We start from the raw sequence: 18,152 nt of genomic DNA, 5'->3' as shown, positions 1-18,152 counted from the left end.
AGAAACACAGCGAGAGTCTCAAGGAAACATTCAAGCAGGCAAACAAATCTTGGTGATCAGCACCTTGGCAGCCTTTTAATTTAGGTACAAAAAAAAAAGAAAAAGCCATGAGTTGGGTTTGCCAGACGGGCTTCTGTAGCCTCACCCTTCGCTGTATGCGGAGTCAGCTAGTAGTACACTCGAGTGACACGGTTCGAAATGAATGTATTTCAGCCAGGACACCGTAAAATGTCGCACAAGGTGATACTAATTTGAATAGAGACAATGTCGACAAAAGACACGACTACGACAAGGGACATGTCGCAAAATGTGATGTGTCTATGTGTGTTTAGTCCAAGGGAAAACCATTGTCGCCTCCAAGTATAGTTATGTACCAACTGGCCCCTTTAGTTCTACTCTCGTAACTGTGTCAACATTCAGTACGACGTGTCTCTCTCTCTGTTTCTGTGTTCAGTCCGTGGGTAAACCGTAGTCACCTCCAAGTAGTTATGTACCAACCGGCCCCTTTAGTTCTACTAATGTATGTGTCTCGTCAAGTGGGCTCGTCACTGTGTCAACATTCAGTGCGACGTGTCTGTCGCTGTTTCTGTGTGTGCAGTCCGCGGCTAAACCGTTGTCGCCTCCAAGTAGTCATGTATCAACTGGCCCCTTTAGTTCTACTAATGTATGTGTCTCGTCAAGTGGGCTCGTAGTGGGCTCTGTTTGAAGACGATGAAGAGGTGGAAGAAACGACGGTGCGGCCATCCCCATCACAAGTTTTGGAAGCACTTAATGTTGCCCGCCAATTCTTCAGCCATGAAGAAGGCCAAGAGGACGCTCTTCACCATATTCGTGTTTCGGAGCGCAAGCTGATGGTGTTCAGTTTTCGAGTGCAGAAGCAGCAAACAATCACTGACTTTTTTCAGCAATAAAAGTTGTAAGCTTTACTTATCTTACCAGTGCTGTTTTCAACTATTTTTCTTTACTTTTCATTAGTTCGAACTTCGTTTAATTCGAATCGAATTTTTCGCATCCCCATGGGATTCGAATTAACGAGCTTTTACTGTAGTTACATATCAACCGGCCCCTTTAGTTCTACTAATGTATGCGTCTGGTCAAGTGGGCTCGTCACTGTGTGAACATTCAGTGCGACGTGTGTGTCTGTTTGTGTGTTTAGTCCGTGGCTAAACCGTTGTCGCCTCCAAGTAGTTATGTACCAACCGGCCCTATAGTTCTATTAATACTATTTATTTGCTAGAAATAAACTCGAACTCAAGTATGTTTGGTGCAGCATTATGTTTGATACTGCAATCATTGTTCATGCACACACAGTTTATGTGCTACAACAAGCAGCAGTACACATACCTGACCCTGGTACCGCACATTGGTGAGACCACTGATCGGACTAAATACATTGAGGTCATCCAGAGTTGAGTCCCACAAGCTTGTCTTTTCCCCTGCAAAATAGTTTTACACATCAAACCACGACGCATTTGGGTTTAATTGATTCAACAACCAGACAACCATTCACCAACACAGGAAGAAATGTGACAAAAAATTAGGGGCCCATACAGCTGTGCAATGCTTAGTTCTATGTAAACAAGTGAAATAAATATTCTATCCACAAAGAAAAATAATGCCTATAATACACCCACTGTTAAAGCTGAAGCAATGAGGTAAGAGAATGTTTAGTGTCCATGTTCCTGATTGGAGTGCCGCACTTTAACAAACGTTAGCTGCGACAAGCAAGCATGGTTGAATCCCAACAACAGAGTCGCAATGCACGAAAAAAGAGGAAAATAGAGAAGAAAAAGAGCAATACTTAGAGAGACTGACAGCAGAATGTGCAAAGCACCACCCATTCATTAATCTTATTTTTCTTATAACTTTGCATGTACAAGTCATTCGCAATCTTTCCTTAGAAGACCACATACCGTAGAAACCGGAAAGTGCCGTTTCTCAGTACCATGAACAGTCACCAGATAGAAGATACGAAACGTTCCTTTCACTGCTGCATGTAGTGCAGCTTCATATGGAGGACATAAATTCAGCATACTGAATTATATATGTGCCTATTCATGCAAATGCAGTCAAGATAGGGTAAGGTTCAACCCATACCATAGCACAGAAAAATCCCAAATCAACACCACACGATCTCATTCAAAAACGATGTAGGTGGCAAGCTTCTTCAGCAATCAAATGTTCTTTTGTGCACATTACAGTGTAATCCCGTTAATTCGAAATATCTTAATTTGAACTTCCAGATAATTCCAACTGATGCTTGGGTCCCAACAAAGTCACGTATATTTCAATGGGGGAAAATGCCCGGTTGTTTGAGCATATGAACGTGCACAATGGTTTACGGTACTTAACAGAGATTGCCCAGTTGCGCCCGACTTCTGCCGTGTCAGGAACACATTTACTAATGAAATGCTAAGTTCACTTATTAGCCGCAAGTACATAACTTACAGAGGCAACACTTGTGCCAGAGGAAAGAGGAGCAAGAAATAATCACTGTAATGGTGTGCGCCAGCGCCACTGGCACGGGATGATGCTGTTTACTCCTGGTCGGCAAAGAAAGTTAAGCCTCGCTGTTTGATGGGGATCAAGGCCATTTCTTTTAACTACATAACCAACAAGACACGGGTGACGGTTCTTTTTTTTTTTCTTTTCAAATTGGGTTGATACTTGTGCTTGCAGGATTCACGATTGGGTTGGGTTGGGTCCCGCATCTCAAACAATATGTTGATAGAGTTGTGGCTAAAGAAACGAATGCAAGTGTATACAACAGATTATTTTCCCCCCTGAAATGGTTTGATGCTTGCCTGTAAGAAAATATTCTGGAATATGAATGAGCCTCTTGTATTTCTAGGAACGTGTGACCGCGAACGTGTGGCAGGCCTAACGAGCCATGACACATCTCCGATGCAGCTACGCCCCGTCAGCACATCAAGTCCAAGTTCAGAGACATTCTCTTTGGTTCGAACTTGCTTTGTTTGAATAAATCTTTCACCTGCTTTGAGTTGCAGTTCACAGGATTGCACTCTATTACACTACATTTTCCTGAATCTTATTTGCCTTTACTTTTGCAAGAGCACCATGTCTATATGCTCAGTGGAGCTGCTTATCGTGAATTAGCAGGTGTAGTGAACCTTTCCACAAGTCTGATTGACTGTAAGCACTACAGAAGTGCATCATAAAAAAATGTGCCACACAAGGAAAGCTACCCATAAGTTAGGAAACAGTCTTGCGAATTACATCATCTGAATAAAAGCGAGCCTCGTGTGTCTGTCTGATCTGTGTCCGTGTTTTTGTTAGCTTCTGAAGCCTTCAAGCATGGAAATGCACCAACAAGCCCATAGACTGGCCTTGAGTTTGCTGACCAAGAGCGAGGGAGGCTCCGCCTCCAAAATGCACGCCAATAGGAGGACTCTGAAGGCAGAGCGCTGCGGCCTCGGCTCTTGCCTAACAGATGGCGCACCAGAAGCACTCGGCTCGGGATGTGTGACCCGCAGTAGTCTGCTTCTTCCGGTAGCGCTACGACCTTGAGGCAGATCCGCAGCCTCTGCTCTTGCGTAAGAGATTGGCGCTCGCTAGGGCATCTGTAGTCACGATAACGCGTGGTCGCCATAACTTTGAGCCTTGACCTTGAGAGTGACTGGTAACCTAAATTCCGATAACGCGGTGACAGCGAACCACTACTGCGTAGTTTTGACGATTATGCTTTATGGATCTCTTATTATCAAATTTTTGGCGAGTTCCAACGTTTCGCTCCACTCTTATGTGCGTGCACATTGCCTCAGCTCATGACAAAAGGAAAGAAATGTTGCTGCTTGTTCTACTCCTCGCACTGAAATAAATCGTTTAAAATAATTGTACTGTGTGTGTGTGTTTTTTTTTTTTTTTGTAAGTAGTTACAGATGTATGTAAAAAGGAAAGAAATGCTGCTATTTGCTCTACTCCTCGCACAGAAATAAATCATTTGAAAGAATTGTACTGTGCTGTTTTTTCGTTTCTGTAAGTAGTTACGGAAGTGTGTGTCCTTTTTTCCCGTTATTTATTTGCATTAAGTGCTGAAACTGCGTGTGCACGAGCTTTGGAAGTAAAGTTAGACGTTTAGCTCCACTCTTATGTGCGAACACTGCCTCAGCGCACAGCTAAAGGTACCCACAAGAATTTCATTTGGCAAAATGATCCGCAACCCGGGACCATTTTTTCCTACGCCCACGCTAATGTGAGACATTTTGTTTGCTGCATTTTTCCAACCTATCTGCCAAAAATATGCAGAAGGTATATCAGGGCCTTGGAGAATTGCTTCTTAATCCTGTCATGTTGTCTGTGTGATCCGTTTCATGAGCTATCCACAACGCCGCTCCTGTATTTTTGGGAGCACGGAACCTCGCTGAACCATTATTTCAGCCTATGCAACCAGGGGCCATAGGCTGAACCCGGTGCCTGTGCATTATTTTCGGAACCCAGTGCAGAGTAGCCCGCGGCACTGACTGTTTTCTTCCTACAGTTCAAGCAAAAATACTAAATCAAGTACCATTTAGGTATTTTTGTTGTTTTGATGGCTTAGTGGCCAATGCGAGCCTCTCTTTCCACTGCAGATGTCGGAAGCAAGAGAAACTCCGGACGCGGGACCATTTTTTCCGGAACCTGCCGCTGCTGCATGAACTTTCCCCCCTTTTGTCTGCTTCTGACTCAAGTGGACTTTGTTTCATCCCTTTTTTGTGTAAATTAAGTCATATTTATTAGATTAGTGTTGTCATACATATGTCAAAATTGTGTTTACCCTGCACGACTTAACACTTAGAGAGAAACACTTAGGCGCATCTGCGATATTGGGTAGTTTTATGCCACATGAAAGGCCTTTTTCGTATTATCGAACGATTGCGACGCCACTGTTCTGGGATGAAAAGTTACTAAGCTACGCTAATTAAACTTTATGTTGTTTTGTTTGCTTGTCCTGTGTGATGTCCTTCCTTTAACTACGCGCGACATCCATGTGGTAATCATCTGTCGCAAAGTCCATACCCTTGTCTATAATCCTAAAAATATTTCGGTTTCTTGACCGAGAAGCAGTAGCTCAGGGAGCTCTCAAAGTCGACTCATACGAAAGCTCGTGCAAGAGACCCTGGAGCTCTCCATCTCGAGCTTGATATGGGCACATTAGTCGTCATTTCATATATTTTTTAACACGAATTAGAAGATATGAATTCAGTACAAGGTTCATTTTAAAAATGTTCTTATGACCGCATATATTTATCTTCTTCTGACAAGACGGAATAAAAAGCGTTTCGATCAATGTCTAACGGCCAAATATCCCCAAATAAGCAGCTGACATTGAAAAGAAAATCGGAAAAAGTGAAAGAAAACACTTTGTTTTGTGAGTTTGTTTCCAGGGTAGTTTCATTTTAAATCGAACAACGGGTGAAAGTCGTATTTTTTAATTTGGCCAGAAAAAATATATGTTAGAGGACAGCTCAAACGAAGCAAATCGCACCACGTGCGATGCTCGTGCGTGGAGTAGTTTCCGCGTGGGAGAGGAGGAAGTCTGAGGCTGCTTGAGCGCGCTTTCTTCTGGACCGACTTTGACGGGATCTAGTACCGCTTTTATGCCTAGAAATTGGAGGTTTTTTGTGATTATAGGCTGCACCATAGACACTGTCGACAGCCACCCACAGAACTCTGAGGGCCACAGATTTCCTGTTAAAAAATGCCAAACTTTGTTACCAATTTGCTTCATGACAGAACCTCTGAGGACATCGAGCTTAGTGCCATTCGATAGGACGTTGAAAGAACTTTCGTGCTGTATTGAGTTCATTTTTCTCAGCCCAGTGGTTTCTGTGTTATTAGCTTGAGAATCGCACATGATAGGCGAAAATTGCAATGTTGCATCTCAATTTTCTCAAAAATGCCATCTTCGATTTCCTTGACTATTTTTGAAAAGGTGGCGTCATGTCCCTACTTTAGACGCCAAGTGACACAATCTTTTATTTTTACCTGAGAGACGCGCAGCGATTTTTTTTGTCAGGCAGGGTCCACGAGACTGCGAGCTTGTGCGCCCCATCCACGAGCACGAGACCTTCAATCTCTTCTTTGCTACAGGTCTCCCGCTGACGGAGAAATCAATGACCACACTGCGTGAGCTTGTTGTAGTTAACGATGAAAGATGAAAGTCACTGAAAAGGTTAGCCAGCTGTAGGACTCGAACCCACAGTGTCCCCAGAGCATCACTTTACGTTTACCCAATGGTCTCCCAGTTCAATGAGGCTCATTCAAACTGTGCGAGAGTACATGAGTTGCCTGTACGCCCTTGACGAGGAGCCCCAGTCCGACGAACATACTGACAAAGCAGTGAGAAGAAACGAAGAGCTTCATAAAGATCTTTATCCACTGGTAACATCGTCGCTTTTGTTTCAGGTTGCCGTCAGTCCCCCAGGCAGTGTGAAAGTCACATCCGTTTCATTGGTAAAAGAACGTTGCGGAAGTTTCGAAAAACGTAAAATGTGCCCATTGTGAGACCCCTTCAGGTGATGGATGCCACCATTGGATTAGCATCATCCGATAGCTTTAGACATGACTTTTCAAATGATATGAACTGACTGGGTTCAAGCGCATAGATTATGGCCAAAAGGATTACGGAAGACCAGGCCGAGGGTTCAAGGTACCTACGGCTACCGGAAACGAGGGATTTTAGTTGTGCGTTGTTCTGTCGGAAATTTTGATTCCCACGGTGGCACTGACACAGCTCGTGGAGGGCGAACGTGTTATAGTTGAGAGCAGCAACATACTGTCATCACAGCGGTCTTACGGGCTTTGTAGTACTCGTCGTGGTTCCGAAATAATGCTACGGGGCATAAAACTAATTAAAGAGAGCATGCACAGTTTCGGAACTATATAAACTATTGCGCCCAAGCTAAGAGACGGCTGCAACCACGCGGCCACAAATTTGTATTTTCAGGTGCTGTAACTTTCTGTCCCCCGTGGCCGTAGTTCTGCCTTCCTAATATTAAATCGCACGACAGCCTCATAGCGTGCGTATGTGCATGGCCTCAAGCACATGTGCGGGAGACTAGTGAGTATGCGCACGTGCGTACGCACACTTCGTTCGTGCGTGCGACTCCCATGAAAGTGCATAATAGCAAGTTCAAGGCGCCCACGAAAGTATTACCCGGCGTCTCCAAAGGAAAAAATAAACATACGTACCATAAGTGCAAAATAAGTACACAATGCAACATCTGGACAATAAATTACAAAGCAAAGACTACGAAGCAAAACGCGCTCGTAAACATACGTGGAGCGCCTTTGTGTGGAAAAATCGCTCCACGGAAAGGTAGCCCTGCGTCTCAATCAAAAAGAGAAAAGGTACCTTACCAGCAGCGCAAAGTACAGGCATAATTCTACCCTTGTGGAATAAATCGTGAAAAATATTGTGGCGTTTTAGAAATAATTAAGGTCGAACATGCAAAATTTTCGCGTACCACTCGTGGTTTTGCGATACTAGGCGGACAAAAAATGCGCTTGAACCCAGTCACTTTATATCATGTGAAAGGTTATGTAAAGCTATCGGATGATGCTAATCCAATGGTGGCAGCCATCATCTGCAGGGGTCTCGCAATGTGCACATTTTACGTTTTTCACAGTGCTGCCCACCGTCGGGGAAATCTTCACCGCGAACGCGCGGAGGCCCAGAGGTCTGCCTCCGGTTCAGTGGAGCCCAACATTGCTGCTGACTTAGCTCTGCTCCGACGACATTGCCCCGACCTCCTGACAGGCCCCGTCCGACCTACCCTCGACCGACCCAGTGAAGAACCTGACGACCCGGAAGACATCATGCTGGATGCAGATGACCTCCTCCTGTGAGATCTTGAGGAGGGGGGAGTGTAGGAGACGTTATCGCCAGCACATGGCTGAAACACCTGCTGCGGGACTTATCTTGTTTATCTGTGGTGGCAAGGGGACGCAACCAGTTCTTTTTGGAGGTGTGGCCTCCGGTAACTGTCAATAAAAGCAGGGGGAACCTTCTTGCCGGAGCTTTTGGCCGTGGGGGCTCGGGCTGAGCTGTGGGTCCGGCGTTTGGATGTAATAAACCTGTGCTCTCTTCCGGTAAGCTGGGCTTTCTTGGGTGTCTCTCTCGTACGCTGGACAGATGGGCTTCGCCCCGAGTGTGGGATAGTAGTCATTTTCCCACAGTATAGAGAATACTTTCTGCTTGTTGCAATTTGTTTCAATTCCGCTCATGTAATAGAGCAGCGAATTACCCGACATTCATACAGGCAGAGCTAAAATTTCCTCTGTGGTTGAACCACGGTAGAAGCATTTCGACCTTATGCTCCTGAGAGACCTTCTGCTTTATGCATATAGGGCAGGGTTCTTTGCGCAAATTGGTCCCATTTCACCTACTGACCGGTGTCAAGTGAGGAAAGGTGATCCTTTGGTACACAGCCATCAATATCTGACACATATTTCTCTGTCTCATTGCACTTGTGAGATGCCTTTTCAGCTATACAGCTTTTGGTTATGCATTCACAAAATCAACAGAACAAACAGGAACACTAAGGCAAACTTTTGGATCTAAGACAGACACATCCAGCCCCCAAAATCGTGTGCACTCATTTGGGGATTTCTTTTCTTCTTGCTTCTCTACTCTGCAAGGAATAAACAGCGATGCCATGCCTTTGTCCTACTAACTCGTCTAGGTCCATGGCGACTTAAGAGGCCATACCAGTCGGGGAGCAACTCCGATTCATGATTTTCCAGATTCTAGATGGCGCCATGCTCGCCGTCCTTATCACGCCATTCGCCTCAGACTCCCGAAATAATCCCCATTGTGCATGGTTGACCTCGCGAGTTTAAGGCGGCCCGCGCCCTCTGCATTGTTTGTCGAGCGGTAAAGTGTCGGACTTTGCCACGAAAGGTCCGCAGTTCGATTCGAGACATTCACGTCTTTTTGCTTGTCTCCTATTTCTACATGAGTACTGTATTTCTATTTTTTTGTTCTTATATATTTATGCTACAATTATTGTTTTCACAAGTCACTACCACCTGTACTGACTGATTATGGAATGTTTAGTTGCTCTTCGTATTGTTTTACTAGTGCATACTTACTGCATGCCGAGTTGCCGACGTACAAGTGTGATCGGATAGTACGGATGCCGGTATCTCGGAGGCTCTCAATTGGATCTACCAGCGGCTATAAATTAGGCTATAAACATTGCCTACGCACAGCGCTTACAATGCCAGTCTGGAGAATCTAGTGCTTGAAACGGTATTCCTTTTTTTTTTTGCACTCGCTTACATAATAATAATAATAATAATAATAATTTTACTCAAGAAAGCAAACTACAAATATAATAAAACAGGCCCGTCTAAGCCGAAAGGCTATACTATAATAAAGGCTTCGGGTCGACACACGGAAACCAACCAAAAACAATATGGGAAGGTCGAGCGGCAAGGCCTCGCAGCGGGAGTCGCGATATTTCCTACACGGTCTTTTTTTTTTTCCTGAACGCAAAGAGCAACGATTTGACAAAAAATAAAAGGACACATTGGAGAAAAATAATAACTATGGTCACCTGACAACATAACAGGTTCTTGTTTGAGTGTGGCAAAAAAGTACAGTTCGGCCTCCTTATTATGTGGGACAGGATAATATATGCATTCCTTTCTTTTTTTAGAAGAATTTCTGAAGAGTAAATTTTTACTCCAGATTTCGTTGTGTTGAATGCTGAGGTCTCAGTTAATTCAATCTAAACTTGAAAACGTGAAATTCGGTCGTGGAAAAGCTGAAGAACTGGACACCATGTGAGCCAAATTTATGCGTATTTTTGGAAAATCCCTATTCTTGAAGGGCAACACAGATGCAATTACAAAATTGGGGTTTCCAGAGATGAATATGAGCGCTAGTTGCTAGATGAAGGAATGATCACGGAGAAGTCGTTTCATATAATCAAAGCTCGCCCGAGATGCCAGATTTTCTTCCCCGGAAAAAAATGTCCCCAGGCAGAACCGTCCCCCAGGGAAAAATGACCTCCGGAGAAATCGTCTCCGCAAGAACGAAAGCCGTTTGATCGAACGCGGGACATTTGGTCGAAAGTCATTTGATCAAACACCGTTTGATCGAAACGGCAGCGGTCGTTTGATTGATTTTTTATTGCTTCGTTTGAAGCAGATGCATACTCTAAACAAGACTGAACTAAAGTTTTATATGGCTGTTAATACAATAGCTGTATTTTATACTATGGCAAAATTTCCTTCTTAGCATTCAGACTTCGAGTACCTTTCGTGCACATATCACTATCCCATTTCGGATCCCAGCAATGAAAAGGGTGCAGAGAAGAAGCACAGACTATTGGCTGCTCCCAACTTGAAGACATTTTCTTCGGTATGTGTCCTACAGCTACGGGGGATGCTTCCGCATTGTTCTATTCAATTCAATTCAGTTTTATTCAATTTTATTTCCTTTCGGATGGGAGAGAGTAAAAAGCCAGAAGGCTGTGTTGTTCGTGAATGACCAATAAAACCTTTCTGCAAATGACCAATGGTCTCCCCTCTTTAGCTGAAAAAAAAAAAGAAGCAAGAAACAAACAAAAAAGGAGAGGACACTGATTGCCTCATGCTCCATATGTTCGAATCAAAAGTTACAGAAAAGGGGGTGTTAAGGACACGCTGCGAGCTCCGAACTCCCTTCGAAAAAACGTCTTTCGAACAAAGGGCTTTCGATCAACCGGCTTTCGATCGAACGGCTTTCGATCGAACGGCTCGCGACCAAGCGGTCTTCGATCAAACGCCTTCTCCAAACAGCTTAGGATTTCAGAATAACTCCTCCCGCAGGACATTTCGGTGCACGGACATTTCGGCGCACGGACGTTTCGGCGCACGGACGTTTCTGTGCACGGACGTTTCGGTGCACGGACGTTTCGGTGCACGGACATTTCGGTGCACGGACGTTTCGGTGCAAAGCGTTACAGCGGCAGGGGATCACTGCAATGCCGATTCCGGGAAAAATAGTCCCGGGAATGGCTGTCACGATGGCGACATACCGTCATAAACATAAGGAAGAGGGCGGCTTGGCATCAAAAGTAGTGTTGTGAGGAAATTTGATTTACATAGAGAAGAACGTGCTTTATGTATTTTTTGTGCCCTATTATAGCTTTAAAAAATCTGCATGTGTTCGTGGTCTGTCGTGGCTAAACTTTTGGGGCATTTTCTTCTTTAATATTTTGCGCCCCATGTTCTAGTCGGTCCTGTACAGATATTCATTTTTTTATTTCTTTTTTGAAGAGTACTTGAAGAATTGCTTTGTCATTTTGTGTTGTGTATTATCTCGAAGAGGGTATATCTTCAAGGTACGGATATTACGCAATTTGAATTTCATGTGTTGACGACGTGCCGGTTACATCTTTGGTGGAAGCATATGACTAGACGTCATTCTCCTTGTATTCCAAAAAGTTACCAAGTTACCATGTCCTGGTGTTCAGAAGGGAATATAGCAGTTCCTGTGTTCCCGTTTGGATAAAAACTCTGCACCTTCCCGTGGCTCTTTAAGTTTGCATAAATGGAACAAAAGTCTTCAAGCATGAAATAAGCCGTCTTATCGCATCATGGCCATCCAGTGAGTGATTAATTGTGATGAACTATGTTAAAAACAAACCAGCAAAAAATTGATTATTAAAATTAAATTTATGACAATCACATCTTACTTTAGCAATACTTTCCACAACCGCCTCTTCGACATACCTATGACCTATGACCTATGGTGAAGCATAAGTGGATAACCCATGAAAGCCCTGCTTTTACTGTTGAAAAGACGACCAGTTTATGGCTAGCGAGTCAACAGCCTTTGTTGGGGTACCACGGTAGTATTATGTGGTTGTTTAGGCCTTGAGAATACGCGGCAATCACCGAGGAAAGATTATGTAGGAATACGAGGGGAATAACGTCTAATCAAATGCTTCCACCACAGATGTAACCGGCATGTCTTCAAAAAATGGAATTCAAATTGCATAATATCCGTACCTTGAACATGCCCCCTTCGAGATAATACTCTCTACAAAATTAAAAAGCAATTCTTCATCTACTCTTGGAAAAAGAAATAAAAAATGAACATCTGTACTGCACCGACCAGAACATGGAACGCAAAATATTAAAGGTACTGTAAAGCAGCACCGATCAAATGTCATTTAGTGTCGCTATTCGATAGTCCAAGCCACCAGGACAAAAACTGTGCAAGTTTCATTCCAATGGACGGTGCAGTTAATTAGAAAATTACAATTAAAGATTACGGGCAACACTGCACTAGGTATTCGAAATGAATCCGTACTTCTGACACATACGGCGGCAACCACATTGCATGTGTATAACACTGGGCCGGACATAACAATCCACCACAATCCACCATAAGATGCGCCCCTGCAATCCACACAACGATCCACATCTGAGGGTAAACGGATAAGCGAACTGAAATGAAATGCTGAGCCATTGAAAAAAATGTGTCAGATGTTCAAGAAGCCAGACAGCGTCGGGACTTGTTTGTTCACAGAGGTTCACAGAGAGAGTTTGTTCAATCGAAAGAGGCCGCAAACAAAAGGAGCGCGCAGGTGCAGCAGAGAAGTAGGGAAAGCCCCCCTCGAACAGCGGCAGCACTGGGTTACTTCGCAAAAACAGGGGTTCACAGGTTAAACTGTTAACAGGGGTTTCAGAATTCATAGGTAAACAGGAAAACTAATAATATGGTTACTAAAATAACGAAGTTCCAATGTAATAGTGTGTAATACCAATTTTCAGTGATGCCTGCTGTACAGGGGGTTGTTTGACACCAGGCGTCGCACCGCTCCACTACGCCGCAGCTTTCATGGCAAATTAAAAATATTTATAGCGCGTTGTCGGTCGTATGGTTCCGCATACGGTATTTAGAAGCAACAAAGTCTCTAGTCACATCACCGGCATATCATGCTTGTCTACTGCTTTACAGTACCTTTAAAAAAGGAAATGCCCCAAAAGTTTAAAAGCCACGACAGACAACGAACACATGCAGATCAGGCCTTAAATCTATAATAGTGCACAAAAAATACATAAAGCACGTTCTTCTCTATGTAAACCAAATTTCTCGACAACACTACTTCTGATGCCAACCGCCCTCTTCCCTTTGTTTTATTATGATATGTCGACATTGTGACAGCCGTTCCAGGGACCATTTTTCCGGGACCCCTCAGCAACGTTTTGCACCAAAATGTCCGTGCACCAAAATGTCCGTGCACCGAAATGTCCGCACCGAAATGTCCTGCACCGAAATGTCCGGATCCCTCCTTGGTTTTCACAGTGTACTTCACATTACACCAGACCTTTCGTTCAGCGTAGACACTAGTTCAGCGGAGCATCCCAAGTGACCCGGAGCTTTTCCTTATCTTCCTCAGAAGGCCTCCCTTTGTTCGCCGTCCAAAGACAGACGGGTACAGGTTTTGGGTCATCCAACGTGCAACTAGCAAAGATTGTCGAAAGATGCAAAATCCAGGGAACCGGTCTTGAAAAATTGGCCGTATCTCAAAATAACGTGATCGAAGTCCCTGTTGCAAAATAAACTACTGCAAATAAATGTTACCTGGCTGTTTCTGCGCGGAAACTGCCAAAGCCCACTTAGACTAACCTGAACATGAAAATGCAAACACCGAACTTTTACTAACCTAATAATCAACTAACTAACGTGCTGTTCAGTCGCGTCTTTTTTATTTATCTCATATTTCTTAATTTTATTTATTTATTTATGTATTTCCGGAATGGCAAGCCGACGTCCCGTTTGGCTGACCTTTAGCCTGTTATTTTTTTCCTTTTCGTCTAATAAATATATCCCCCCTTCCCCGTCGCTGTCGTTGGTTGTCGTAGGTTTTCCTTGCTTCGCGCACGTGAATTTGGGTTCCGGAAAAGACTTGCTCATTGCGTGGGCGGAAATAATTGTGCAGCGGCCGCTTGATCGGTTTTTCTTATTGGTTCACGTGGACCATTCATAAAAAAAAAAAGAAAACAATAAAGATAAAAATAAAAACAAATCGATCAATAAAAGAAAGAAAGAGAAACAACAAATAAAGCTGCAGTTCTAAGTACCGTTATCCTAAGAAACATTTATCTGTGTGTAATCCGCTTGCTGGCTTTTTCAACATTACGAACATTACAGGGCGGTCCTGTTGAACGTTACTAGAATGTTTGTGAAGTTGGCCTTCCACTAACTGTAAATACGAGATATTCTCGTTAGCCTTATGAGACAGTTGACTGAGTAAGCACAAACTCGAAACGGCAAAATCGAGCAAATTGACGTTTCATGTCAAGCTAATAAACTCATCTTACTTCTCTATAAGCGCACCGAAAAAAGAAGAGGTTTATTGGTCTCTTGGTCTCTGTGGTCTCTTACATGGGCCGCGACAATGCTGGCTGACGGTAATCCCTTTACGAGCAGCTAAGTAAGCTTTTGTTCTGGTCTCCAAGGCCATGCCCTAAGTCCGCTGTCCATGAAAGTAAAGAAGAGAGAGGGAGCACTACAGTGCGCGTGCGCGCCGCATGGCCGGCGGATGGATACGGTCAAAATGTTCCGCACAGTTTTTCCTGTGCTACGGCTAGAGGGCGACATAGAATGACGCGGTTTACGGGGCTTTGAGACGGTATTTATCCGTACTCACGTTTCATGCTTTATAAAAACGAAAACCTTCTGGCAAAATATTGCAGGGGAAACCTATCGGCTTTACGGCTCCACTCACGATATAACCATGCTACAGACGACAGCCTGAATTAAAAACATGGTACCCGAGAGGAACGGATGTCGATAATATCAGCTTGTACACTATGACTTTGCTGATGTACGGGATAACTGCGAGGACCTATTCTCGTCACCGTTGCAAACATGTTACACCACACCGCCCTTAGATAAACATTCCCCAACAATTTGTATTTCAGTATATGTTCCATCCAGCAGGCCAAGAAAGGCAATTGAGGGATGCCTAAATGGCCTAGCACTGGGAATGCCCTACAGTTGGCAATACAGAGGCTGATGGTGTACAGCGTTGTATACTTGTGGGCAGTATTTTTAACACTTCATATATCTCTAATATTTTTCTGGCCCTGGATTTAAAATAAAATGTAGAATGAGAACAAGGTACAGACTCATAGTAGAGCCCAGATATGTAGCATGGTGTTTAGGAGGAGCAATCAGCCGCGCAGTATTTTAGCCTCCAGGGTACATCCACATATCCATGAAATAAATCGTATGGACATCTCTTGGATACCAAAACAGGGTTAAAGTGCATCTCCTATGGGTATTCATTAGACGTCGGATGGATGCTCCCTAAACTCCAGTGGATATCCACAATTTAATATCCACTGGACATTTCTTGGACGTAGTTGGTTTACTGGGTATAGCTTTTTTGTATTGTACTTAAATACAATATACATATAAGTAAATATATTCATATTATAAATAGTATTTGGATGTGATGTATTTAAATACTGCCCATCCTTGGTATAGGGTGTCTCCTGAATTTGGATTGGGCATCCTTCAAGAACCCAGATTCAGCAAGCCGCTGATTTTAAACCTATTCCTGCTATGTACACACAGCACTTTGACCATGTGGTGTCACCACTGGATGACGGTTGTATGGCCATCGCTATGAATAGAGATTCTAGAATGGCCTGTGGTCGGAGCAGGACATAACAGACCAACAACAAACAACAAAGTACAAAAGCTTCCATACAAGCACATTTTGATCCTACATACCTTCAGGTTCCTTGTCTTCAAGAAAGTTTTCTTCTTCCTCCTTGTCTTCCCCTACATTTTCCACTCCTTCATCCCTTTCTTCATTATTTTCAACTTGTTCCTCATCTTCCCCCTCTTCCCCTGTTTCATACTCTTTGGCATCTTCAGCCTCGTCTTCAATGAAAGGGTTGCACCTCTTTGGCCGTTTTCTGAAGCTTACAATGTCCTCTTCATCTTCTTCCTCAACAATGCTGTCCTCTTGGGCATCTGCTTCACTTACTGCATCTATGTCTTGGTCTTCTACAGCACTTTCTTCACTTTCTGTCAGGGGTAACAATACATTAAGGCCATACACACAATGATGATACACCATAAATGAATGTATTTTTAAAAACAGCTTTACACCTCAAAGGAAAAAATACGGGAGGAAAAGCAGAGCTTGTTCTGCCCTGCATTGAAGGGCAAGGGAAGAGCACATTTCTGGGGGAGCAACTAAAGTGACCTATCCTGGCTCAGTCCTTTTCCTGAAAATGGCCACGGCATTCAGCGCACAAAGGGAACAGATGTCGTCATTGTGGCCAAATTCCTTCACCCCAGGAAGTAGATGCAGCCATAAGGTGACCCACTTAACCAAGAACCATTCCCCATTCATTGTAATTTAACAAAAGCACTTCCTTATTTCTAAAAGTTTCTCTCCATGGTTGGTTGGAATAACCTGTACGCATATGTATTTGAAAAGCTTAAATGGTGCAGATGATCATGAGGGTGGAATAAAGCTGGAGAAGTTTCGAGGACTTGGTGGCACAGTGCAGGGATGTGACATGCATTAGGGTCAATATAGACAGTGTGTCTCTATGAGACATCAGTATTTCATTAGTGACACCCGTGGGGGCTACAGTGCGAAGGCAGAAAGTACATATGCGGAAAGATATGAGCCAAAGCTCTATGGCTACATGTGAAAAACATATACTCATGTGAGTCTTATGGTGGCTTCTCAAGGGATAATGAACACATACCAACAGGCGCAAATTGCTGTGCTGATAGGCACCGGTGTGTGTGTGGTGTGAAATTTTTGTGCTTGTCGTTGTTTTTCTTGAAACTTTTAGAGGTGAATTGTCACCAACATGCCAACATCACATTTTTACTCGGAAACCCTTTAACTTTGTGGCCCCAATTCTTTGCAAATCAAGCATAGGGCACATATTTAGAACTACTAAACTTAGTGAATTCTGGATAGCAAAATCTTGGCTTGATTATATTACTTCACGGTAAGTCCGTGATTGCCGGTGCCACATTTGATAAAAGTGACAGAGCACATGCTGTTCAGCAAAGCAATTCCAATACTTACTAGTAGCAACCAACCGTGAAAATAAAATTTGCAATTTTTTGCGTTCATAGTTTTCAAAGTGCGAATTCTCCCACGAAAATGTTCAAATTCACGAATTTTTCAGTTCTGACAATTTGCGAAAAGTAGGGGCTTGCAAAGGGGCTGTTTTTTCCGATGGGATAGCTCCTTAATATCCGTGTCAGTTATCATGAACTTGAGTAAATTTGGCACACGCTTCACAAAAGTGGGGTAAAAAAAAAAGCGACCTTTACTTGGCAAATTTTTGAGTTCAGTTAGTAAATACTGACATAATAAAACTTAAGGCAGATGACATTCACATCAGGAGGTGGCAAAAACCTAGCAAGAACAAATGCCATTGACCACATGTTTCTAGGCGGCATAGTCTTTCTTACTAGTATAATTCAATTACACGTTTTCTGGGACACCCTGTATATGTATGTGTGTACTTACTACAAAGCACACAAGTACACAACCTCCTTATGTTGGACACTCACAAATGTGTCCAATCACAGCCAAAATGTGTCTGAGTTCAGGAATCAAGTGTAAAAAAAAACCGATACGGAAAACACTTTATGTTGCCACAGTACTGTGCTTACTAAATTTATTTCAAAAATTCACGTCAAACGGAAACATGTTTACGCTAAACAGATCTTGCTTTGGACTGTGTTTTGCATTGCATGTTTAACCAAGGCACAGTCAGTTATGTAGCCCATCCGTGATCTTCATGCCTACACGTCATGGATTGCTTTCCTCGAGCACAACACAGAGCGGACCTACATGGGAGCGTTAGACAGACGGGTGACGCACGTGCTGGTAGAGAGAAGCAGCAGGTTCTCACTATGCAATACTCATCGGCTATGCTTTTTCTGATGGACAATAAACATTTGCTCTGTCGTGGGGTATGTAGTTGGACAATTCCTCATAGCTGTGCTTCTCTTATTCAACATGCACTCTCTTATTCCACAGCGAGCCCTCCAGTAGTTGTAACCACACCTAACGAATACACCCACACGGTCGGAAGATTTGTGGCGCCGGCATTGCCTTCCATTCCAGCCTTGAATGGCAAACAACTAATAGATT

At 43.5% G+C, this 18,152-nt stretch overlaps 1 protein-coding gene across 5 annotated transcripts in view; it reads right to left on the bottom strand.

Moving 5' to 3' along the window:
- The window catches only part of LOC135396537 (claspin-like), a 144,418-nt gene that overhangs the window by 107,448 nt on the left and 18,818 nt on the right, over window positions 1–18,152 (bottom strand). For all 5 annotated transcript variants that reach the window (XR_010423421.1, XM_064627570.1, XM_064627572.1 and 2 more), the window contains 2 exons: window positions 15,746–16,045; window positions 1,345–1,436 (listed from right to left, as the gene is read on the bottom strand). Coding sequence is in view for 4 of the 5 variants with exons in the window: in XM_064627570.1 (XP_064483640.1) it covers window positions 1,345–1,436; window positions 15,746–16,045 (392 nt within the window). In the remaining variant the exon portion in view is untranslated. The remainder of the gene's footprint in view (window positions 1–1,344; window positions 1,437–15,745; window positions 16,046–18,152) is intronic.

The sequence above is a fragment of the Ornithodoros turicata genome, chromosome 6, assembly GCF_037126465.1.
Source record: "Ornithodoros turicata isolate Travis chromosome 6, ASM3712646v1, whole genome shotgun sequence".
NCBI classification, from domain to species: domain Eukaryota; kingdom Metazoa; phylum Arthropoda; class Arachnida; order Ixodida; family Argasidae; genus Ornithodoros; species Ornithodoros turicata.
Note: the sequence above shows the minus strand (reverse complement) of the source record. Positions and strands in the feature narration are given on the sequence as shown.